Below are 23690 nucleotides of genomic sequence, written 5' to 3'. Positions count from 1 at the left end.
CATCTGCAGGAAGGTCCGTTCCACAGCAGCATACATTTATTTGAATTAAGGAAAAAAAGTTGGGATTCTAAGTCTTTCTCCCACAGATAAAAGATTTTAGAATGTGTGCAATTAGGTCATTGTTATGCTTAGGCCAAATGTAAGTAGGGAGAGAGTCTATTGAAGAGGGCTTAGCATTTTAGGGGGCTCTGGTGTCATTGAAGATAGGGTTAAAATGCTCTTCCCTCCTCCCCAACCTTCCTACTATTTTCAGAAGAGGTTAGTTAAATATTTTAAATAAGTTGTACTAGTTTTGTTAGGAGAAGGCAATGGCACCCCACTCCAGTACTTTTGCCTGGAAAATCCCGTGGATGGAAGAGCCTGGAAGGCTGCAGTCCATGGGGTCGCTGAGGGTCAGACACGACTGAGCAACTTCACTTTCACTTTTCACTTTCATGCATTGGAGAAGGAAATGGCAACCCACTCCAGTGTTCTTGCCTGGAGAATCCCAGGGACAGGGGAGCCTGGTGGGCTGCCGTCTATGGGGTCACACAGAGTCGGACACGACTGAAGTGACTTAGCAATAGCAATAGTTTTGTTATAGAGCTGATCATCCATTTTGTTGACTGAAGGCAATAATTGCAACATTGTGCCTCAACTCAGTAGCCTGTGATCCTCCACCATGCCCCAGGATGGGTCCCAGATCTCCTAAAGTGAAACCAGTGATACCCAAAGAAAGCCTGAAAAAGAGATGCCCAGTTGACACTTGCTACAATCTTTCTCCGTCTGGGAGCCCATTACTGCCAGTCCCACCCAGTGGCAGAGGTAGCCCTCATTGACCAGCTGTGGCCAGTTGACTCACAAGGACCTTGTGTGAATAGTCTGAACACCAGGGCCCTTCTGGTGGCCACACCTCTTCCCTTTAGCTCCTCCCCCTTTCCTCTCCTTTCCTGGACTCCCAGTTTCATTCCTTCAAAACTTGTCAACTTTCAAGTTGTTTAGGAACGCAGGGATCTGGAATGGGTGACCTTTGAATAGAAAGTTTTATTTGAAAAGCATTAACAAAGGTTTTTTTGAGATGAGATAATTAGGGCAGGCGCAAGTTTGAACCCAAAATCAGGCTTTGAAACAGTAGACATTCAGTAAGGAAAGTTCTGGTAACGGATGACCCCACCTTTGGTTGACTCCAGTCATCAACAGCATGGCCATTTCTGGTTGGGCCGGAGGTGAGGGCTTATGACCCGTTCCTGGGCAGCAGTCCCCCAGCCCTTTTGTGCAAGACCTGCAAGAAGGGACGAGTGAATTTGCCTGAGCTTATTGTAAGTCCCCCAGTAATAAGCAGGGTCAGGGATTGACGTTTCGTCTGAACGTTGCCCTTCCACAGGGATGTGTTTTCTACTTCTTGGTTTGGGTCCTTGGGTGTGCCACCACTTGAGAGACTACCCTTAGAAAATGTTAAACAAGAACTAAATACCATCAACGCAGATGGACTCAACTGTCACTGTGCTGCTCCAGTGAGAGGCTCAGACCTTCACTTGCGAGGGAACATAAGGCCCTAGCTTGTCCTGGGACCCTGACTTCAGACTCTTCCTCAAACCAAAGACCAGAACACTGAAATGCTCATGCTGTTGGCAAAGGAATACTTAATGTAGTTCTTTGCTTTTCTCTCCTCCATAGTAATCTTCATTTAAGGACTGTGCTGTGCTATTAGATTTTTGAGGGCACACAGTAGTAATGCTATGAAACATGCATGCATTTCTGTTGATTGTCAGTACCTAGTTGTCCATTAAAGCCATGTTCCCTCTGCCATGTGTTAAAAGCTATTTGACAGATTTTATGGTATTTAATGAGTATTTATAGTATTTAATGTTCCAGGCATTATAGAGAAGACAAAAAATGCTGAAAGAATTAGTACACGTGGGAATTTTTCATCAATGAGATTTGTATCAATTGCTAAATATAAACTTCTATTGAAAAAAGTAGCTTTATAGATTGCTAGATCCTAGCTTTAAGTAATATTTGTATACCTGATCTTTAAAAATAATTTCATCATAATTAAAAACAATATAGAGTAATTTGAGCTCTTAGAGGTCAGAAGAGGAGATCCAATTATGTAATTATCCTTGGAAACTTAAGTTGTCACTTTTATACATAGATACCTGTAGTATAAGAGTTAAAATAAGAAAGCATATTTTCTTGTTCTTTGGTTGCTGAGAATATTAAGCTAATGTTCACAAGGAAGAATTATTAGAAATGTCATCAACTCTCTACTGTTCTGTTCATGAAATGAAGCTAAGTTCTTCTTTGATTATAATGAAAGTACATTTCATTATAAGTGAAAGCACATTTACATCTTTAAGTACACATTGGACTTTATGGGATTTCTATGTCCTGTGTATCACAGAACACCCAGTAAATACTTCTGTGTATCGATTCCTATGTGCAGATCTGTGAGTATAACAGTGAAAGTAGCTGATTATTCTTCCCTGCTGTAAATATTACCCCATACTTGACTGTAAGACACAGACACCATGCAGGACAGGTTAGACTGGGTTAAGGTAGCCAGAAGAGTTCCTGGAGGAGGTATATTCTGACTTGATATAAAAAGCAAGATTTCTAGGTTTCAGATCTTTGGGGACCAACTTCCATATTGCAGACCTGTGATGGTCTAATAGAAGGTCATTATCTCTCATCCAAGCTCTGCTGCAAAATGCTGTCACACAGACTGGAGCTTTTGAAACTTTACATAACCTACTCTCTTACTTTTGAGAAATAATTATTTCATTTGTAGGTCATCCTCCTTTTGCCTGTTCTTTTGCACATTTCATTGCCTCATAGTGCTCCCATCAAAGGGTGAACAGCTATAGAAAGAGGTTAAATTCAAGTCTGATCACCTGACAAATTTGGTAACATAAGCAAATATGAGTATCATTCTCAAAAATAACCTTGGGGAGTTTCCAGATTTCAGATATCCTGGCTCTCCTTGTTCAAAGTGATGAAGAATGCAAGTATAATTATTTTATTCTAAGGACAAAAATGTTAGATCTAAAAGAGATTTCTTGGTCTAAGAATTAAGAAATAACTGCCTCTCAGTCTAAAGGCCTTCTTAACATGAATTGGAGAAGCACAAAACTAATATTTTAATTTAAGGGAGAGTGACTCCTTAGCAGAGTATCATTGCCTTTCTGATAGAGGACAGAAGAGACAGCTCTTCTCAGCCACATGTGCCAATGAGTGGCATTACAATCTAAGGCGCAACAGAGATGAGGAAAATCGGATCCCGCTCAGGCTCAAACTAGAGCCCAGAGCTGCCCCCTGGTGTTCCTTGTACAGCACAGCCCTTTAAGCCCTTTTGGTCCTGTGCTGGTTGGCAGCGGACCCTATCTTCTTCCCTACACGGAAAAACGGGTGCAGGAGTGTGGTGATACTTGTCACCTTCTTCTAACAAAACATGAGAAGAGTTTGTTTATATACAGGATCTCTATTTTAACTCCGCTTATCCTCCAAGGATGCTAGAAAAGAAAAACAGGCTTCCCATTTCAGGGTCACCTTTCTGGGCCTTAGCAGTCCTGCTTAAGACAACAGCAAGTAAGAATCAGGGCAGGAATGATCGCCAGCATTGTTTTCTGTCCCGCTACCTGAAAGGCTATTTTTGTAAGCACTTTGAACTCCTCTAGTGAAAACTGCTGCAGCAGTGGAAGTACTGTCTAGCTCTTCTCATCTAAGTTATGACGCAAAGTTAAAAACAACCCAGAAACTTAGATTCCTAATGGGACTTCTTTTCCTTTTTTTTTCATTCCTGAGTCTACTGTAGTCAGTGATTTTTAACAATAAGCCAGTTTGGGGGGTTTCAAGAGCGATGATCTAACCCAAAACTCTCCAAAAAACCCTTTTTCCAGTAGTACATTGTGAAGAGTCAAGTCAAACCCGGGATTGACCAGAGAGATATCAGCATTAGCCAAGCAGGGGCCGACTCAGACTGAGAAGCCTGCAAAGTCAGAAAGATAAAAAGACTGAAGAAGAATAATGAACCTTGCGTGAAAAACACAACTGTTCAGATTTTGTTTTATACTGTTTGGTAGAGGGAATATAGCTTTTTTTTTTTTTTTCTTGAGCCTGCAAAATGATGCATGCTCAGCTCTTGCCTGAAGTAAGATAACTGGCCTTGCATAGTCATAAAAGAGACTTTATGTACTGTCAAGTGATTCACTGCTAACCCTTCAGGGTAGTTCTCTGTGGTTTTGAGCAATCTCACCTTGATTTGCAGAGGGGGAATGTCTGTGGAAAGGCAGCTGGCGAGCTTGAAATCACTCAGATTGTCCTGTGAGGGCCATATTTCATGAGTTGGTAAGAAGGAAGACTAGACAATGAAATGATTTTTTCAGTCCCAGATTGGTGCCTAGGAGAAAGACCTAGGTCAACTTGGGCAAGGGAATTTGTGTTCCCTAAAGAAGTAATTTTTAGAATTCCCCAAAGTATATTTCAGAGAAATACAAAATTTTGGTCCTGTTTATGGATCTGTCTGATTACCCTAATTCCAAAGGGAACATAATGTTTCCATAGTCATAACAAGCCATACAGTGTCATTCCCCCCCTGGAAATCAAAAGAGTGCGCGTGCCTGTACTTCTTGCCAACACTCAGCGACCTCCCCCTTCCAACGCAGGTGGTGGTGAATGCCTTGGTGGGCGCCATCCCCTCCATCATGAATGTGCTGCTGGTGTGTCTCATCTTCTGGCTGATTTTCAGCATCATGGGAGTTAACCTGTTTGCGGGAAAGTACCACTATTGCTTTAATGAGTCTTCTGAGATCCGATTTGAAATTGAAGATGTCAACAATAAAACAGAGTGCGAAAAGCTCATGGAGGGGAACAACACAGAAATCAGATGGAAGAACGTGAAGATCAACTTTGACAATGTTGGGGCAGGATATCTGGCGCTTCTTCAAGTGGTAAGATTGTTTTCAGTCCTGTGAGAATAGGACAGCTAGCAGAAATCTCCTTTCGTTCTTTTTCAACCCTATGTCCAGAATCAGGGTTGCTCTTAAGTAAGGGGTCACTGTCATTTCCCAAAGCAGATCCAGGGAGACACCTCTCCTGAGAGTACTGTGAGGTCTCTAAGACCTCAGTCAAGGGAATCTGTCATTGTGCTCATAAGTTGAGTTCCGCTTAGCAAATAAGGATTTCTGCAACACAGTAAGGTTGCAGAGAGATCACCTTCTTTCTCCAGGACAGAAGTATGTAGTTAAAGAGAAAATAGGTAAGTCACAGACCAAAAAGAAAAAAAGGGCAATTTTGATGGAGCAGAACAATCCCACATTAACTGCTATGCCAGAGTTAACTGAAGAATATGACAATATGGTGGTGCTATGATGCTGCCACTATGTCATCTCAACTGCAGAGAAGGGTCTCCATGTATCACAGCAAGAAATGAAGCATTTCATCATGTCTAGTTTTCTCTCTCTCTCTGGCCAATTTTCTGGAGTGTTTGACAGGATAGTATGATGCAATGAAAACTCCTGGGCTTTGAAATCAGATGTAGGTTTGAGCCACACTCTGACATTTATTGGATATGTAACCTTGGACAAATTACTCAACCTCCCTGAGTCTTTTTCTTCATCTCTTAAATTTGAATAGTAATACCTTGCATGGTAGTTAAGAGGATTCATGGTGATTTATTAACATTCCCTAACAATGCCTGGCACACAGCAGGCATGTGCTTAATTAATAGTGTTTGCTCTTACGTTTCTTTGTTACTATTACAACTATTTTTACATCATATAGTTTCTGGGAGGATTAAATGTGATAGTGCAGGTGAAGCACTCAACTCAGCCTTGAGTGTAGTAAACTCTTAACTGTTAGCTAGAAGGAGGCGGAGTTAATGGGATGAGCAGGGGTTTATCCCATTCCACAGCTCTTTAGTTGTTCTGTCCCGGTTCAAAAAATTGGACCCACAGATTGAACCAGAATTGGAGCAGCTTCAAGAAACCAGTGCCCATTAGCTGGCCAAATGTTGTATTGAGTCCCCACCATATGCTAGGCACTGTGCTTGGGCATTACCAGGGCCATCAGATGAATAAAGAACTGCCCAGGCCCTGAGAAAACTTAGAATCTGGTTGAGTTACTTAAATGGTAAACATGGAGGCTGTTAAATTGGTTACCCATATTAGTTTCCAAAATCAGGTTAGGCACAATGGGAGAATTGAGTAGGGGCTGCCTAGGATAAAGCCGGTATTGCCACTACAGGAGGGTAAATGTGTGTTACTGAAGAGGGAAAAGTTCTAATTGAGGTTTTTTCTTAGTGAAACTATGAGTTTTTCAAACCCCCATTACTTGTTTAACACGGTTTTTAAAAGTGACTCCTTCGTAAAAGAGGGGTCAGTTCTAAGTAACGTCAGTAGATCCCTGCCAGTCATAAATAGGAGTTTGCCCTTGCTTTGGGCCACCTTCTTAGACTCATTCTGAAGACCTTTTGTAAAAGTGCTGACTCAACTACCATTGTCAACATGTTCCTTTGCCAGACTTTGATGTTATACTCAGGGACTTAGACAAAGCTCCCATGGGATCTGTATTAACAAACAGAAAATTTCTGCGTCCACTTGAGGCTGCACCCAAACTCCCTAACTTGTGTTCTCACAGAACCTAAGCCTGCCTTTTCGACCCTACCTAGACTCCCACCCACCCACCCGCTAACAGGCACAGTCTAATGACTGACTCTGTTTGCCAGGCAACCTTCAAAGGCTGGATGGACATCATGTATGCAGCCGTAGATTCCCGAAAGGTAAGGATATACCTGGTGAGATCACAGCCTTCTTAAATGATTAGAAAGCTCATGGCATGGTGAAGCTCAGTCAAGAGAGAGAGAAAGGGTTAGAACAGTTACTGCTTGTCTTATTGATTATAGATCACTTTCCCCCTCTCAGTGAGTTATCAATCACTCTCTTCCAGTGGCTCCAGATGGTTAGGCTGTTGGCTTTCACCTGACCCTCATGGAGCTGTCTCCTCTTCAGTGCTGATTTGAACTAAGTGTGGCTCCGAGCAGACAGCCCTCCCTTCTCCTTCCCCTCCCAGTTTGCATATTTTCCACCTATGTCCTGGCAGGAATAACACCTTCTCAGGGCAGGACCTGCCAGTGTGGAAAAGCAGACAGAATCTAGGGCTGCCACCCAGCTTGCTCAGCGGCTCAAGTGGTTGACGTAGCTGATGGCCTTGGCGTGTCAAAATCTATCTGATCCCCCAAGCTAGGAGCTGACTCTCTTTTCTCTCCTGTCCTTTGACAGCCTGATGAGCAGCCTAAGTATGAGGACAACATCTACATGTACATCTACTTTGTCATCTTCATCATCTTCGGCTCCTTCTTCACCCTGAACCTGTTCATTGGTGTCATCATTGATAACTTCAATCAACAAAAGAAAAAGATAGGTCTCCTCCCCGCATTGCCAGTGGCCAGAGGTCAACCCAGACGAGAGGCACTTCTGTCCCTCTGTCTGGAGAAAAAGGCCTCTCTTTCTTTAGAATCCACATCACGACGTCACTGTGGCACAGCCTCACAGTACCGTAGGCCCAGCCAGCTCGTTGTCTTCTGCTGGATTTTGCAGTGTGAGGTTTTCCACACTTATTAGACCAAACCAGCAATTTACTGGTACCAAATTCACTAGCAGTTCTTGAGGCTCTTTACTGGGTTTGACCTCCCACCAGAGGGAGGTTGGGTCCCAGAGGGTCTAGCAACAGCTGAGAAGGAAAGCAGCAGATGAACAGCTTAAGTTAGAAGTAGAAACTGTCTCGTTTTGGCATTATCTTTGTTCCTCCCTGGACCACCAGCACTTTGGGATTTGAGAGATCAACCTTGGAAAGCTCCTTCCTCACTTGTCCCAGATGGTTACTTTTTCTAAAGCAAATTGAAAAGATTACTCTTGTCATTCATTTTCTAAATCAAGTCTGTCCCAACAGACTCCAAGGAACTTCTCAAATTGCTCCCACCAAGATTTCTAAATTTTTAATATTGTCGGAAATGGGCCACTAGCTAGAACTTGAAAATCCTTTCATTTTATTTATTTGTGTTTTTTCCTTTCATTTTAAAATGTCTTTTTTAAGAATTGTATTAGGAAGCAAGCCCCCCAAAATTTATGAAGATGCGTTTAGAATCATAGCTCTCAAATTTACCCTTCCCTGAGGGTCTGTCAGTCTATTCTCTTCCTTCCTTCCTTCCCATCTCCTAGCAGGTCTCAGAAATCCCAACCTGAAAACAAAGACAGGTATATTTTTGAGTTAGAATAGTTGTCAGGTCTTCCTCACTCTGGGACAGCCGTTAGCTAAACTGACCTCTGGCTTAAGAGGGTGACCCCTGGTTTACAGTGAAGGGAGTAAGGCCTTCCGGGTTCCCAGGGCTGCACCTACAGCATGTAAGAGCCAGTTGTAATTGCGCATCCTCTTTTTCCCTCCTTTACTTTGGAGGTCAGGACATCTTCATGACCGAAGAACAGAAGAAGTACTACAATGCCATGAAAAAGCTGGGCTCAAAGAAACCACAGAAGCCCATCCCCCGCCCTCTGGTGAGTTCACTGTACCGGCCCAGGGCAGGTGAGACTCCATATGAAGAAAGACACGGCGGAGTTACTGCAGAGAAAGGAGGGGGCAAATGAGGGGCGGCCTGTGCCCTTCAGTCCGCCCCTCGCTGTCCATCCACAAGATCTAAGGAAGGGAATTTCCTGGCGGTCCAGTAGTTAGGACTCTGTGCTTTCACCGTCAAGGGCACGGGTTCAGTCCCTGGTCAGGGAACTAAGACCCTGTCATGCGGAGCGGCCAAAAACGAAAAGATCTGAGGAAGAAGGGAGGATGGGTTATGGTATGGAGTGACCTTTGCATTTGCACCCAGCCTTTTCTCGGAGCCTTCCTTGGGTGGCAACAGAGAATCGACATGTTGACCACATTGGCTCTTGCCCTGGTAGAGAGATGTTTGTTTTAAGAGACCACCTGAAAATTAACAGCAGAATGTGCAGTGAAAGCTGATCTCTTTCCTATAAGTACAAGATAGGATTTGGTCATTATTTTCTCCATGCTCTCCTTAACAAGTAAGTCTTTGCAGGGATGTGCCTGAAAGTGAAAATAATTTGTGAGAGCAGGAGAAGGTGAAACTAGGGAAGTCAGATGGCCTGATTGCCTCCCTTGAACGGAGCTTTTTGTAAAACAGACTTGGGGACAGGGATTCTGCATGGCCCTTGTGTTGGGGATTGTCCTCTTGCTTCAAAGTAGGAGATGCTATGTTCCTGAAGCCGTACACCCTGCTAGGTGGGATGTGACCCCCAAAAGCCAGGCTCAAAGTTCCATCTTCTGTAACTTTTATTTAAAGTAACTTTTTATTTAAAATAAAAATTTAAAAACCTACAGCAGAACTCTTAAAAGCATACCTGACAACCTAATTTGTAAAAATAAAAGTGGGGCTATTTTGTTTGAGTCAAGAAGGGGAGTCCCAGTTTTGGGCCAGTCTTCTGAGAAGAGCAAAAAACAAGAATGGGTGTCTGAGAGCCTTTTCCTGACTTAGCCCCACATACCCTGTTCCTGGCGACCTCCTCTCCCCAATTTCTGAGGGCAAGGAAAGCCCTTCCTCACTGCAGAACAGTTTGAAAACCACCAAGTTAAGTAATCCTAAGAAGAAGCATATGCTTAAGTGCCTAGGTACCCCAAAAAATCAGGGAGCTCTTAAGAAAGAGAACGTTTTCTATTATTTCTTTGATGTTAGTTTCCACAGTGTGATAGAAGTGTGGCCAAAGGGAATGGAAGAGGGCTGACATTTCTAAAGCTCTGTTCAGTACTTTGTACATGGGAGCCTGCGTGTGTTTTCTCCCTCACTAACAGAAATGCTCAGTGTGGTAGGAAGTGTTAATAGTTATTCCACAAATAGTTACACATCTCCTACTGTGTACCAAGCACTATGCAAAAAGTGATCAAATTTAGGCACCACCATCATGGAGCTTACAGTATAGTGGGGCTACAGATAATAAATAAGTAACCAACAGTAATTATAAAATGTGGAATGTTGTGAGAAAAAAAAAATGCACTGAAGGACCATGATAGAAAACAATGGAAGCCTGGCGTGGAGGATCTCTTCCAACAGAGTTGGGTCTATTTGAGCAGATGAAAAGGAGTCAGAATGCCAGGGAACGAGATCCTGGAAAAGCAAATGAGGCCTTAAAAGTGGGAAATATTAGTGTGGCCAGGTGGTGATGAACTAGAGGTGGGGGGTGTGAGGTGAGCAAGACCAGACTGTGGTAGGCACTTTTAAACCAGGTTAACCAGAGGAATTTTGTTGCAAGCCTGATGGGAAACCGGTGAGAGGTTTTAAGTAGGAGAGTGATGTGATCCATTTCTGTTTTTAAGTAATCGACACTTGCCACTGCGTGGAGACTGTGTTGGATAAGGGCAAGAGAATAAGCGGGAAGACCAATCAGGAGACCCTTCTAGAGGTCCAGAGGGAAGACTGTGGCTTAGGCTAGAGTAGGGCAACAGGAATGGAATGAAGTGGATGAATTCAAGGAAGAATCAACAGGGTCTGCAGTGTGTTGAATGAGGGATGAGGGAAAGGGAAGAGCAAGAATGACCCTTAGATTTCTGGCTTAGATACTGGATGAATAATCGCAGTGAGAAAGGAGCAGGTTGGGGGATGGTGGGAGAAAGGACTTGTTGAGCTCAAGATGCTTATGCAGTGCCAAGCAAACAGCCCAGGAGTTCGGAGGAAAGCTACAAGCTGGACGAGAAAACGCTTGGGAAACTAAGTGTAGAGGTAATGTGTGAGCAGTAGGAAAAGATGGCACGTGAGCTCTCCAGGGAAGGAAGAAGAGATGAAGGGAGAGCAGAAATGGCCAGCAAATGAGACCAAAAAGGGACAGCTGGAGACGCAGGAAGGCACACGGAAGCATGTGATGGCATAAAGAAAAGAGTGGTGATTTCAAAGAGCTCTTGATGAGGGGACGTTGACGGTAGTCTTTGTCCATTTCCTGCTGCCGGCCAGCACTGCAACTGAGAAAGCAGAGAGAACTTGGATTCACAGGGAGGCAGCTCCCACAGTCTGCTGGGGAAGGTTTTCAAGAAGCCTTTTCTGTCTTTCCTCCCTCCCCACCCAGAACAAAATCCAAGGGATCGTCTTTGATTTTGTCACTCAACAAGCCTTCGACATTGTTATCATGATGCTCATTTGCCTTAACATGGTGACGATGATGGTGGAGACAGATACTCAGAGCAAGCAGATGGAGAACATCCTCTACTGGATCAACCTGGTCTTCGTCATCTTCTTCACCTGTGAGTGTGTGCTCAAAATGTTTGCCTTGCGGCACTACTACTTCACCATTGGCTGGAACATCTTCGACTTCGTGGTGGTCATCCTCTCCATTGTGGGTGAGTGGGGCAGGAGGGGCAGGGGAGGGGACCCGGCGGACCCTGAGGATGGGATTCCTGGGAGTGCAGCGAATGACATGCGGCCGAGGGGCCTGCAGGGTTACCCCCATGGTGCCCTCAGTCATCTTGTGGGGCTGCCCACATCGCTGACATGGGTCAGCGAGTGTCTGTGAGTGTTCACGGTAGTCTTGGATTCCAAATTCTGTGGTTGAAGAGGGGGAAAAGATTAGATTTGGTTCTTGCTTTCAAAGAGTTTACATTCTAACAGGGAAAAAAAAAAATTGTATTTTAAAATCTATCAGTAGCAGTGTAACGTGAAAAAAGCCCTGGTAAGAGATTGTTACATTGGATGTTAATGAGAATTCTGGTGATGGTGGCTGTGTCAACACTTCGGCTGTGGCCAACACTCATTTACTACAATTTTATGGTGCTGAGTAGTTTGAGAGTTTCTTCACTTGTGTTATCTCATTATGACAGCCCAGGAATCAAGGTATTTTATTATCTTCGCTGTGAAGATGTCCAGAGTCACTCAACTCAGAGGTGGCAGAGACAGAATTCAAGTTGGTTTTTAGCAGTGACTTTGTGGCATTTGTTTTAACCAACAAAGGGCCTGGAAGGGCTGGTGTCCTGGCAGGCAGTGGAAATGCTGTCCTATTGACCACCCTCCTCAAAATTTCCCTGCCTTCCTCACAGGCTTCTCGAATGATGCCACACTGCCTTGGTCCCAGGTGGGTGTGACTCGAGCCAGAGTGCCCGAGACAGGGAACCGGTCCCAGAGCTGAGGTGGTGACTGTGGCCACCAGAAGGCAACTGTCCTCCCACTGTCTAGTCCTGTCCTCCAGAGCACCATGTCCAAAAATGTGTTGTGTAATCTCATGTATTTCTCCTCAAGCAAAGAATCCCATAATGAAACTACTTTGGGCAACACTGTACGTTGCATTTCCCTTCAGAGGGTCACAGGGCACATTAGCCCACAGGAGGCGCTTGGAAGTCTTGGGGTAAAGAATTCTATTTAAAACACCATCCCACCTTTATCCAATCACAACACCCTGTTTTCAAGTAATAATAATGTTTCTCAGACTTCAACGGAATATATTCTGTGCCAGTCATCATTCTGAGCTCTTTACGTGTTTTAATTCATGCAGTCATCACAACAGCCCTGTAAATATCCTGAGGAGCCAAGGCACAGAGCAGTTACTGAGACACGCAGCTGATGAGCGAGCAAGCCCGGCCCTGGCCTCAGCTCCACACCCGAAACCTCCCACCAAACACACTTTGGATGATGCTGCCCTTGACCACTGTTCTTGAACTTTTTCTGCTCACCCATCACTGAGTGGGATGGAAAACCCACAGATCAAACCATGCCCCCTATTTTCAGATGGTACTTGAAAAGAAGTAGGAAGAAGTGTTTCTCTTGATGCTTGGGATTTTTTTTTTAGTATCATTACTTTGTTCAGAAACAAAAGTGTAGGAAAAAATCTTTTTAAATTAAGAGGCGTTGGGGTAAAATTTACCCTGGCACCTCCTAGAAAGTGAAAAATGAAAGTGTTAGTCACTCAATTGTGTCCGACTCTTTGCGACCCATTGTAGCCTACCAGGGTCCTCTGTCCATGGGATTCTCCAGGCAGGAATACTGGAGTGGGTAGCCATCCCGTTCTCCAGGGGATCTTCCCGACCCAGGGATTGAACCAGGTCTCCTGTGTTGCAGGCAGACTCTTTACCGTCTGATCCACCAGGGAAGCCCAGCACTGGGTCTTGTAGGCACCTCCTAGAGAACCTCTTAAAAGTTGACTCCACTGCCTCGATAGCTGCCTGCCTATCTCTCCCCACTTTTCTCTGGCACAATAAAACACTGGTCCTAGAAAACCTTACTCAGGCATTGTCTCCTCTCTGAAGCCTCCTCTCCATCATATATGGAATGCAGACATCACCTGCATTACACTGGTTATGACTTAATTGAGAGGTAAAAAGAGGAGAGCTGAGAAAGTCCTCTTGGGTCCCAGCTGAGGTAGACTTTCTTGAAAGTTCAAATGCCTCCTGAGATTCTAGCTCCAGACGAGACCCCAGCATGTTGTCTGCCTAGTGTGCACTTCCAGCACCTTGTCCCTTCTGAGAGTTAAGACTCTTTCCTAGCATAAAACCTTCAACTAACTCTTCTGCAGTTCCCTGCCCCCGTGTTTATGAGTCCCCAGGATTGGGGGATATTTCTTTCTTTAAATGAAGCTCACACTATCCCATGGGGGGCTCTAAAGCAGGAGAGGACACTGGAGGAAGAGCACGTGGTGTCACTGCCGCCCTTCTTTGTCACTTCCCAGCCGTTTCATTGCCTCTTCCTTCCGTGACCCTCCCATTTTCGCTCTGTAGTTTTAAAGGCAAGTGGTCTGGTGGAGGTGGGCCCCTGGAGGAATGTGAACAGAAACAGGCCCTTTGATATGTGTGTTTTGCCCCCTACTTTCATATCCTATTAATGCCTTGACATTTTTATCTGCTGATACTGGTTTCTGATTTATGACTTTAAACACAAAATCTAGAAGCTGTGCGTTAAAAACCACTCCTGAGAAGTCCCTTTAGTTTGCAGGCTAGTTTGGTGGGGTAGGGACATGGGGCCATGAGAAACCAAAAATGTCTTTCTAGAGCCAGGAAGAAAATGCCCTGAGAATTGGTGACCTTAGCAGACTAAGATTTTGCAACCACAGGGTGGAGCCAGGACTTCTCATTCACTGTTTGTGAATGTGGCAATTTGACAGCATTTTGGAGAAGAATCCATAACATCTCAGGAAGTTATGCACAGACAAATCTGAAAAAAAAAAACAAAACCCAAATTTAATACCAAAGATCAATCTCAGAAACATAATATTAGGTTTCAAAAGCAAATTAGAGATCTAGAAGAAAAAAAAATTTAAGGGAAATTAGAGATCTAGAAAGATAGATACAGTATAATTCCTTAAACCTTGTAGGCTGCTACCTATATTTTTCATACATAGCAAAATTATGAAGACACTGAGATGATGCATGCCATCTACAGGATAGTGGGTGCTTTTGGAGGTGATGAGTGGAAGCAGATGTGGTCTCTGGGTGCTGTTGTTTTCTCTGCTTTTCTGTATGTTTGAAACATGTGATTTTCTTTTGAGAAAATTTTTTTTATTATGAGTTCAGATTGACTAGTAAGGCACTCACTCTATAAAGTCCTTTGAAGTTAAGGGTTCCATAGTGCCAGATGACATAAGTAAAGAGAAAGGGCATTTCCAATCTCAGTAACCTATCTCCCGTTCCCCTTCTTAGGAATGTTCCTGGCTGATATCATTGAGAAATACTTTGTCTCCCCAACCCTCTTCCGAGTCATCCGATTGGCCCGTATTGGGCGCATCCTGCGTCTGATCAAAGGCGCAAAGGGAATTCGTACCCTGCTCTTTGCCTTAATGATGTCCTTGCCTGCTCTGTTCAACATCGGCCTTCTGCTCTTCCTGGTCATGTTCATCTTCTCCATCTTTGGGATGTCTAATTTTGCATACGTGAAGCACGAGGCTGGCATTGATGACATGTTCAACTTTGAGACCTTCGGCAACAGCATGATCTGCCTCTTTCAGATCACCACGTCGGCTGGTTGGGACGGCCTCCTGCTGCCCATCCTAAACCGCCCCCCTGACTGCAATTTGGATAAGGAACACCCAGGGAGTGGCTTTAAAGGAGACTGCGGGAACCCTTCAGTGGGCATCTTCTTCTTTGTGAGCTACATCATCATCTCCTTCCTGATTGTGGTGAACATGTACATTGCCATCATCTTGGAAAACTTCAGCGTAGCCACAGAGGAAAGCGCAGACCCTCTGAGCGAGGACGACTTTGAGACCTTCTATGAGATCTGGGAGAAGTTCGACCCCGATGCCACCCAGTTCATCGAGTACTGTAAGCTGGCAGACTTTGCAGATGCCCTGGAGCATCCCCTCCGCGTGCCCAAGCCCAACACCATTGAGCTCATCGCCATGGATCTGCCAATGGTCAGCGGGGATCGCATCCACTGCTTGGACATCCTTTTTGCCTTCACCAAGCGGGTCCTGGGAGATAGTGGGGAGTTGGACATCCTTCGGCAACAGATGGAGGAGAGGTTCGTGGCGTCCAATCCTTCCAAAGTGTCTTATGAGCCAATCACGACCACGCTGCGGCGCAAGCAGGAAGAGGTATCAGCAGTGGTCCTGCAGCGTGCCTACCGGGGACATTTAGCCAGGCGGGGCTTCATCTGCAAAAAGACAACTTCCAATAAGCTGGAGAATGGAGGCACACACCGGGAGAAAAAAGAGAGCACCCCATCCACAGCCTCCCTCCCCTCCTATGACAGTGTGACTAAACCCGAGAAGGAGAAACAGCAACGGGCGGAGGAAGGACGAAGGGAAAGAGCCAAAAGACAAAAAGAGGTCAGAGAATCCAAGTGTTAGAGGAAAGCAAAAATTCAACATTGTACAGACTTAAAACTTGCAAGTGAAAGATTGTTTACAAACTTCTGAATATTATCAATGCAGAACAGCTGTGGAGACACTTTATCCCGAAGATCTATACCAAACGTAGTCTGCTTACCACGTACCACGGTTGCATCTTGAGCAGTGACCTGCCAAGGGCAAAGGACCCTGCTCCCTGGACTCACAGATTTTCTAATGCTTGGGCAGGTGGTTACTGCATGTTCCACATCAGTCAATGCAACTTAGGACAAAACTAACAGGATACATAAAACAGAGGTCAGGCTGCCGGGACCAGTGTATTTCCGTTGCAGCCAGATGGATTTTTTTTGTTTGTTTTTTATTTTGTTGATTCTCAGAAGCAGAAAGCATCACTTTAAAAGTTTGTTTGTTCATGCAAACTCTATTTGCATTCTTACATTAGTTAAGCTAAGCAGCAAAAAGGAAAAACACACACACTCACATTTAGCCCATGTCATTTACTTGTCAGTTTCTTTGACATAATGCCGCATCTTCTCCACATGGGCTTCACGTGGTTTGGAGATGGGTGGGGGAAAACAATCAGGTTTCTTCAGGCTGAGGAGGACTTGCTCAGGCCGATTCCAAACATTGTGTTCGTTCAATGCGTAGAAATGATTTGCATGATGGCATGCCGTGATCAGGAGTCATGCATGAGAACCATACACCACAGGACACTACTAACCCTGTCCCCTGCACTGGGTCAGCCTTTGGACAGGACCCAGCCCTGCACCGTTCACTGTATTTGGAGAAAAAATGGTAAGCATTCCATGCCCGCTGCAATTCTTTCTGAATTCTTAGAAGTCTTTCATACACCTTCTGGGTAGGGAAACATAACCAACCAATTGACCACCACCACCACCAACAACAAAAAAAAACAAACCCAGTCCAACAAGCAGATGGATCCGTTGTGTGTATATGTTTAACAGACATCTCTAACATACAGCCATTGTTGCACATTTTGAAAGATGAACTCTTTAATGCTGCTCTGTGTCCCATACGTGGGGAAACTTTGATCTCGAATGGCTTGTATTAATGTCACTGTAAAACCAAATCTTAGGGCTAAAAACAAAAATCAAAAAAATTTTTTTCATTTATATCTTGCAATATTTATGATGATTGTTTAGCCTTCATACTGGAGAACTGACACTTTTGGGGGGTAGAGATAAAAGTGCTATTCAGAGTAGCATGTTATCTCTAGAAGGTCATTTGGGGAACTTAAAACAACCTTTCGTTGGGGGTAAAGGGGTGCTCACTTCATCCGTATCATGTCCTCTGCATTGTGGCTTTCTCCGGGCTGGGGTCCACATGGAGGGGGTTTAGATATTCCGAACGGGCCTCTCTCTTCTATGGAGTGGTTGTCACAAGCTCAGTTGCTGCACAGTTCCTCTTGCCTGCATCACATTCTTGCACCATGCAGGGCTTCCTTTACCCACAGAGGTGAGTGAGGGCAGCAGCGCTGAGCTATGGCTGTGGTTTCTTTCATTTCTTATTAGAATCGATGATCACTGGTGGGACCTCAGGAGAGATGGAGCCGCCTCTGAACCCAGCCCACTTGATTTCTTTATTGCACTGGTTCTCATGAGAAAGCGATTTAATATGAATCCTTAAGAACTTCCAGCTTCCCCAGCACATTCCCTTTCAGCCAGTTTCGCCATCTGCTTAGCGACCTGCACATTGTCATTGGAGGGTGGCTTTGGCGGGGAGCGTCATAGCTTCTGTTCTATCTCCCACTTCCAGGAAGAGAGTTCTTAGTCCAGGGGTTTCTCATCCGATGACTAGATTTCAGAGCTAAGATGCTGCAGGTGAATGTGTCAGGAAGTCGATTCAAAGAATGAGGAGAGACTTCAGCATGCAAACCAAATCAAAATGAATTCTTCCTGAACCATACGGTAGAGGGGAAAAAACAACCCATAGTCAGACACACCAGTCGGCCTTGCAGTAGGAGCACTTTGGATGTAATTTCACAGTCCACCTGACTAGTTTTGCATAGAACAAACCACAGCCAGTCGGTAAGCAGAGCTTCCTATCTTGCTGGACCGTTAGAAACTCTGTCCAGTTCTCAGAAGCCTGCTTCTGCGACGTCATCCGTAGAACTTTTTGTACTACACCCGATTCCAGGTTGGGAAGGCATTCTCTTCAGTGACCCTGCTAACTGCTAGGATGAATGTATAGTAACATGTACAGGCTACATCGTAAACAGCACAAAACAGAAGCTGACGTGTGGTTATTCTTTTTAAGAGAATTATAAATACTGTAATATATCATTTTATTTTATTGGCATGCCTTTTTGTAAATACAAAGTATTAACTTATTAAATAGGAAATGGCTTCTGGCTTATGCCATTGTCATGTTTATTTTTATTTTTTATACTTTTCTTTCTTCTTAGAATTTAGATGCTGTCAGCCAATGTACATCCCCAAACCAGACAGACAGACAAAAAATTTTTTATTGCTAATGGTCTTTTCCAAAACAACAAAAAAATATATATATTTTTGTTCCAATGTGCAATAAATTCTAACCACTTCTATGCAAGATTTGGCTAAACTTCATAATTGTTCTTGTTCTTAGGTCTTGAGATGGGCCACAGAGCTATAAGATCCCGCTCCGTCCTCCAAGTGCTCGTGCTAGTGATGTCATTAAGCTACTAGAGCATATTAATGAGATTTTTTGAGCTCTGACCTTTTTTCCTCCCCCAGGCCCTGCTCTCCCCACCCAGCAGGCTGTCTCCTCAGTGACACACACAGGCCTTTGTATCTGACACCCATCAGCCAGCTTCATAGGGAAGAAGCCACCTCCACTCTATTTGAAGTTTCACTTTTTTTGTTGTTTGTTTCTAAAAACTTTTCCCACCTTCTTTCTCCCCACCTGATGGCCCTCCACCCACCCACTCGTTCACGCACTCTCGCACTCACCCGCCCTGCTCCACACTTCTTTGGTAGTAAGTGACACCATCACCAGCAGTTTACACCCGCAGTTAACAGGCATTGAACTGAAAGAGTCATGAAGGCGTTCTCGCACGTCTTCACCCAGTGGATAAGTGGCAACGCTTTGCCAAATATTAACAAAGCCAATCAAAAAGCAGCAGCAGCCACAGTATCACTGCACATATATATATATAGATATATAAATATGATATAAATATTTATTTTTTGTAGCCAGGTCCTTGGTGCAGTATTTATACTCCAGAATCCACCTTTAAAAAAAGGACAAAAAGCAAAAAGACATGTGTGATGCTGTTAATTTAAAACGCAGAGCCAAAGCCACCGAGCAGCAGCTGACATGGTTGCTGGTTTGTGTGTGAAAAACACTTTCCCCTCTTCTTTTCTTTAACCTCCTCGTTGCTTAGGATGAGGAGACTCCGTCATTTAAAGCCGAGGGCGAGAGCAGGAGACACTTCCCAAGTCAGCTGCCTTGGACCCACCCCTCTGAATGAGCCACTCTTGGCATCAGAAGTTGACTGAGGAGAGATTAACAGAAACTCCCGGTCAAAGCCCCTGGAACAGCGATGCCCAGAGTTCTCTCATTTTTTGCTGCAACCAACGTAAGCTTGTAAAAGACCAATAGTAAAGACTAGTGTATTAGTGGATGCATGGAGGCCAGCACTGCTCTAACCAAGACGTGATGAAAAGTACATCACTTCCATAAGCCAAAAGGAAACAATAAAAATGACCCTTTTTACTGTACAAGGGAAGCCTGTCTTGGTGTGCGTTTGCTGCTTGACTCTCCCAATATTTTTTATACCTGGGAAGTGGGACTTGAGCACATTTGGGGAAAGGAGGGGAACGAAAGGGAGAGAAATGGGGATTTCTTGCAAAGTTCTGGCTAAAAAGCCAAGATTGGAGAGAAAAGCAAAGTCCTGATCTCCCCAGGTCCCCACTCACCCACTGCGTGTGGCTTTCCTCCCCCTGCTGGGCCGCTGCTTCCAGGCCCATTGATACCTGTTCCTCACCCCCGGCAGAGCCCCCAGAGATGATGCCAGCCAACCCAGCTGGACTGGCCTTACTCCTGCCTTTTTCACCAGTATTTTAAGAAGACCATTCCAACGCCCCATAGCTCGGGCGAGCACAATGCCCAACAGCCTCCACTCTGCTAGCTACTGCTGGGCCCTGCCCTCCATCTCCCCCACCCACAAACCAGCAGACTCGGCTGGTCTCATTGGCACCACCCCGCCCCGCTTTGGGGACACCCCTCTCTAGGCCACGTCTCCCAGTCCAGGAACACTCAGGAGGATTTTGAAGTGCCCACTCTAGTCCGCTCCAGGAGCTCCGCTCTGGAGAGAGATGGCTGGTAGGTCAGTCCCCATCCTCCCCTCTTGGCCCCCAGCCTCCAGGCCTGCTGTGGAGGTTAGATGGCCACGGTTGTGACTTAGTGACTGAGTCCTGGGCATCTTCTGTAATGATGCCTCTTTCTTTTCTCAGATGTTGCCCAAAGTTTTGCAAAAAGCTTCGTTCATTTTCAGGTACCCCCACCCCCTAAAGAATTGGCTGCAGCTAGCCAGCCAGGGGGGACATCAGGAGAGAAGAGGGAGTCTGGGTGGGGAGGGGCCCAAGTTTTGCCATCTGGGCTGTGGCTCAGCATTGTGCTTTCTTGGATTCCCCTTCCAAGAGCACCAAGATTTCCTGTCAAAACGCTCCTGAGGCACCCCCTGCCCCTGCCCCCCACTGCTGTTTGCTGTACATAGAGGCTAAGTGGGGTGGGGTGGGCGGGTGTGCACGTGTGGTGTGTGTGTGTGTGAAGAATGTATATAGGTAAAGGGGAGCGCGGTCCAGTGGTTCCAGAGAAGGGACAGAACTCCTGTGTTCCATCCCTAGCTCAACCACTGACTCGCTGTGTGGCCTTGGGCAAGTCACTTAACCTCTCTGTGCCTCAGTTTCCCCGTCTGTAAAATGGGGATAATAATACTGACCTACCTCACAGGGGTGTTGTGAGGCTTTAACTAAATGTTTTGTAAAGTGTTTTTTGAGATACAGAGGCAAAGGCACTAGGGAAGGGCAAAGTATTTATTTGGACTTCCGGAAGATGAAATGGTACCATAAATGCTGCTATTCTGAGAGCCATTTTAAACTGCACTGCTCCAACCACCCCCGCTTCTCATCACCAGGACAGCAGGTCGAGAAAATGTCTTTCCTTTCACTTGCTTCTGGGGTTTGTGATTGTTCTAGACACAATTCTTTTACCCTTGCTGTATCTCCTTCCCTCACCCACTCGACTTGTTCCCTGTTCCGTTTATGCGGAAATGGCAGAAGTGCTTGAGAAATGAGAATGTATAAGTGGATTGGAAGTTTATAGTCTGAAATTTCAATTTTACTTTGTACTGTACATCTTTTTACTTTAGAATTTGCAATAAAGGGTTACGTCAATCTTGTTTTCAACTCTCCTCTTGGACTGGCCTGTCATTCTGTCATTACTCGCACACCGGAGCCCCTTGGCCCAGGGGTGCCCACCCAGCAGGACCCCAAGGCATCTGCTGTCCTTGCCGTGGTGGGAGCACAGTCTGAGTGAAGTTGGTGTAGGGGCTCACCCAGGCTCAGCTCCCTCAGTGGGGCTGGCAGTGCCCCACCCACTCAGGTGGGTAGGGAGAGTTTGGGACTCCAGGGAGAGCTTCAGGAGGCCTTGCCTGAGTGGAGAAAGCAGCTTGGAGACAGTAACCCCTGGAAGTGGGCACAGCAACCCCTGGAAGTGGGCGCAGCTCCAGCAGGGCCTCAGAGTAAACAAGCTCTGCATCTCGTTGTGTCCTTTTGCCCCAGCTCCATTGCTGCTCACAGATCCTTCCCTCTGAGCTCAAACTTTTGGTTCAAAGCAGCTCTGCATTCAAACACCTGACTATGCCACTTAATAGTTGTGACCAGTTTCCTTATGTGTAATGTAGATAACACCTTCCTTCTTGGGTTTCTAAAGAGGGTAACAAATAATGTATGTAACTGCTTAGCCTAGGGCCTGGAACACAGTGCTCAATAAATGGTAGCTCTTAGCAGAAGAGTAAGTGCAAGATGAAGGAACTAAAGCTGACGCGAATTGGGAGGGCCTGCCTCCCCTACCCTAGCCGGCAGACTGGCACCTGAGCCCCTCCTCTTCCACTGGCAGCCCCACTGGCTATGCAGTCATTTCCAACCAACAGATAAACTGATCGTTCCCACCTTTACGTGTTTTGTAACTTTTATATGTCAAAAGCGGCACGCCACCAGGTCTGTGCTCCCATTTCACAGCTGGAGTCACAGAGGCAAGGAAGTATGGGGCCCGCCTGCAGCCCAGGCCGCCGGGGACGCCAGCGGCTCTGCAGTCAAGAGTGGCTCCGCTTCCCCACAGCCAGGAGCCCTGGCGGACCGAAGCAGGGGCGGGGTGGGCGGCCGGGGGCTGCCCAGCCGCACCCAGTCGCCATCGCCGCCGGTGATCCACGGAATGAGTAGGATGAGCAGCGCCCCGGCGCCCAGCGCCCCCCCGAAGCCGGTGAGGAAGCCTAGAGCCAGCGGCCCGGCCCAGCCCGCGGGGCTCCGCTGATACGGCCCCTGGGGCAGTCGCTCCACGATCAGCTCCAGCTCGTCCCAGTTGGGCTCGGGGACCGAGGAGCGGCGGGAACGCAGGGCCGGGGCCGGGACGGGGGCAGCGGGGGCGTCGGCGGTGGGTATGTAGGGCTGCCCGAACTTGCGCAGTTGTAGTGTTGCCTGCTGGTGGAGGTTCTTGCCCAGCTCCCGGGCCACGTCTGGGCGGCCGCTGCGCCGCAAGGCCCGGGCCACGCGGTCCCACGACAAGGACGGGGCCTCAGCAGCCAGCCAGGCCGCCAGCCCCTCCCGGCAGCCGTCGGACATGTCGGCAGGCTCGGCCGCCGGCTTCCCCGCTGCCTCGCGCCTCCGCCGCCGTCGGCCTGGCATCGCCGACGTGGGCACAGGCTCGGGCTGCGCCAGCTGGTCCTCCGAAAGCCTGGCCAGCTCAGCCTCGACGTCCGGCTCCGGCGCCTTCAGCAGCGATTGGAAGTGGCCGCACTCCTCCGGGGTTAGCAGCTGGGCCAGGCGAACGGCCGCGTGAGGGCCCATGGCGTCCACTGCCCCCGCCGGAGCCAAAGCCCAGACCCAGAGCGCCAGCGCCAGGGCCTCCGCCGGAGCCCGTGCCGCCATCGTCTGGCGGTGACTGCGATCCACCGACTGTGGGGGGAGGAGCTCCGAATGCCCGCGGGTGGGGGAGGGCGGGGTGGGGAGGGGCGCCAACATCCACGGATGGGTGGGAGGAACGAGGTTCCCACATCCAGGGACTAGGGGCGGGGGAAACATCCAGGGATGAGAAAGGGGTCCTCCAACACAACTTGTAGAAGGAAGATCTCCTAACACCCAGAAACAGGAGTTTCGAGGGGAAGATCTCACAAAACCCCGGGGGCTGAAGTGAGTTTTCAATACCCAGGGATCGGTAGGGGGACTGGAGGCTAGGATCCCGGCCCCTTATATTGAAATGCCCGCTGGAGGCCTCCTGGCTGGCCCATTTCTGTCAAACTTAGTATGTCTCCAACATCTCTTGTATCCCATTTACCGCCCCTCACCCTCCACCAGAAGCCTTAGACCCCTTACTCTTTATTTCCTATATCCAATCAATTCCCAAATTTTCTCATTACCTGCATGCTGTTGCTTCAGTGGTGTCTGACTCTTTGCAACTCCATGGACTGTTACCCACCATCTCTGTCCATGGGATTCTCCAAGCAAAAGTACTGGAGTGGTTGTCCTGCCCTCCTCCAGGACATCTTCAAAACCCAGGGGTCGAACCCAAGTCTCTTACATCTACTTTGACCGGCGGGTTCTTTACCACTAGCCAACATGGGAAGCCTTATTACCTACTAAATATGTAGAGACTCTACCCTTTCCTGTCCTC

General features: G+C 46.6%; 2 protein-coding genes across 6 annotated transcripts in view; one reads left to right on the top strand and one right to left on the bottom strand.

Moving 5' to 3' along the window:
• Window positions 1-21213, top strand: part of SCN8A (sodium voltage-gated channel alpha subunit 8) — a 94970-nt gene extending 73757 nt beyond the window's left edge. For 2 of the 5 annotated variants that reach the window (XM_086399371.1, XM_086399370.1), the window contains exons 18-23: window positions 4644-4928; window positions 6704-6757; window positions 7257-7394; window positions 8424-8528; window positions 11097-11367; window positions 14650-21213. In XM_086399371.1, the coding sequence (XP_086255497.1) occupies window positions 4644-4928; window positions 6704-6757; window positions 7257-7394; window positions 8424-8528; window positions 11097-11367; window positions 14650-15797 (2001 nt within the window). In that variant the 3' untranslated portion in view covers window positions 15798-21213. Of the gene's footprint in view, window positions 1-4643; window positions 4929-6703; window positions 6758-7256; window positions 7395-8423; window positions 8529-11096; window positions 11368-14649 lie in introns of those variants that run through there. The other 3 variants (XR_015163640.1, XR_015163641.1, XR_015163642.1) reach the window with 3 other exon arrangements.
• Window positions 21214-21974: 761 nt separating this feature from the next.
• Window positions 21975-22979, bottom strand: TMDD1 (transmembrane and death domain 1). The gene has a single exon (XM_086399374.1). The coding sequence runs from the start codon at window positions 22946-22948 to the stop codon at window positions 22049-22051; it is 900 nt and encodes a 299-aa protein (XP_086255500.1). The 5' UTR covers window positions 22949-22979; the 3' UTR covers window positions 21975-22048.
• Between the last annotated feature and the right edge of the window lie 711 nt (window positions 22980-23690).

This window comes from Bos grunniens, chromosome 5 (genome assembly GCF_055505025.1).
Source record: "Bos grunniens cultivar Pamir isolate PY7600 chromosome 5, Bosgru_T2T1.0, whole genome shotgun sequence".
Classification (NCBI taxonomy): Eukaryota; Metazoa; Chordata; class Mammalia; order Artiodactyla; family Bovidae; genus Bos; species Bos grunniens.
This window is presented reverse-complemented; position numbering and strand designations above follow the sequence as displayed.

Excerpts from the sequence above, each read along its gene's own strand:
- TMDD1 (XM_086399374.1), bottom strand. The coding sequence starts at position 22,948 with ATGGCGGCACGGGCTCCGGCGGAGGCCCTGGCGCTGGCGCTCTGGGTC.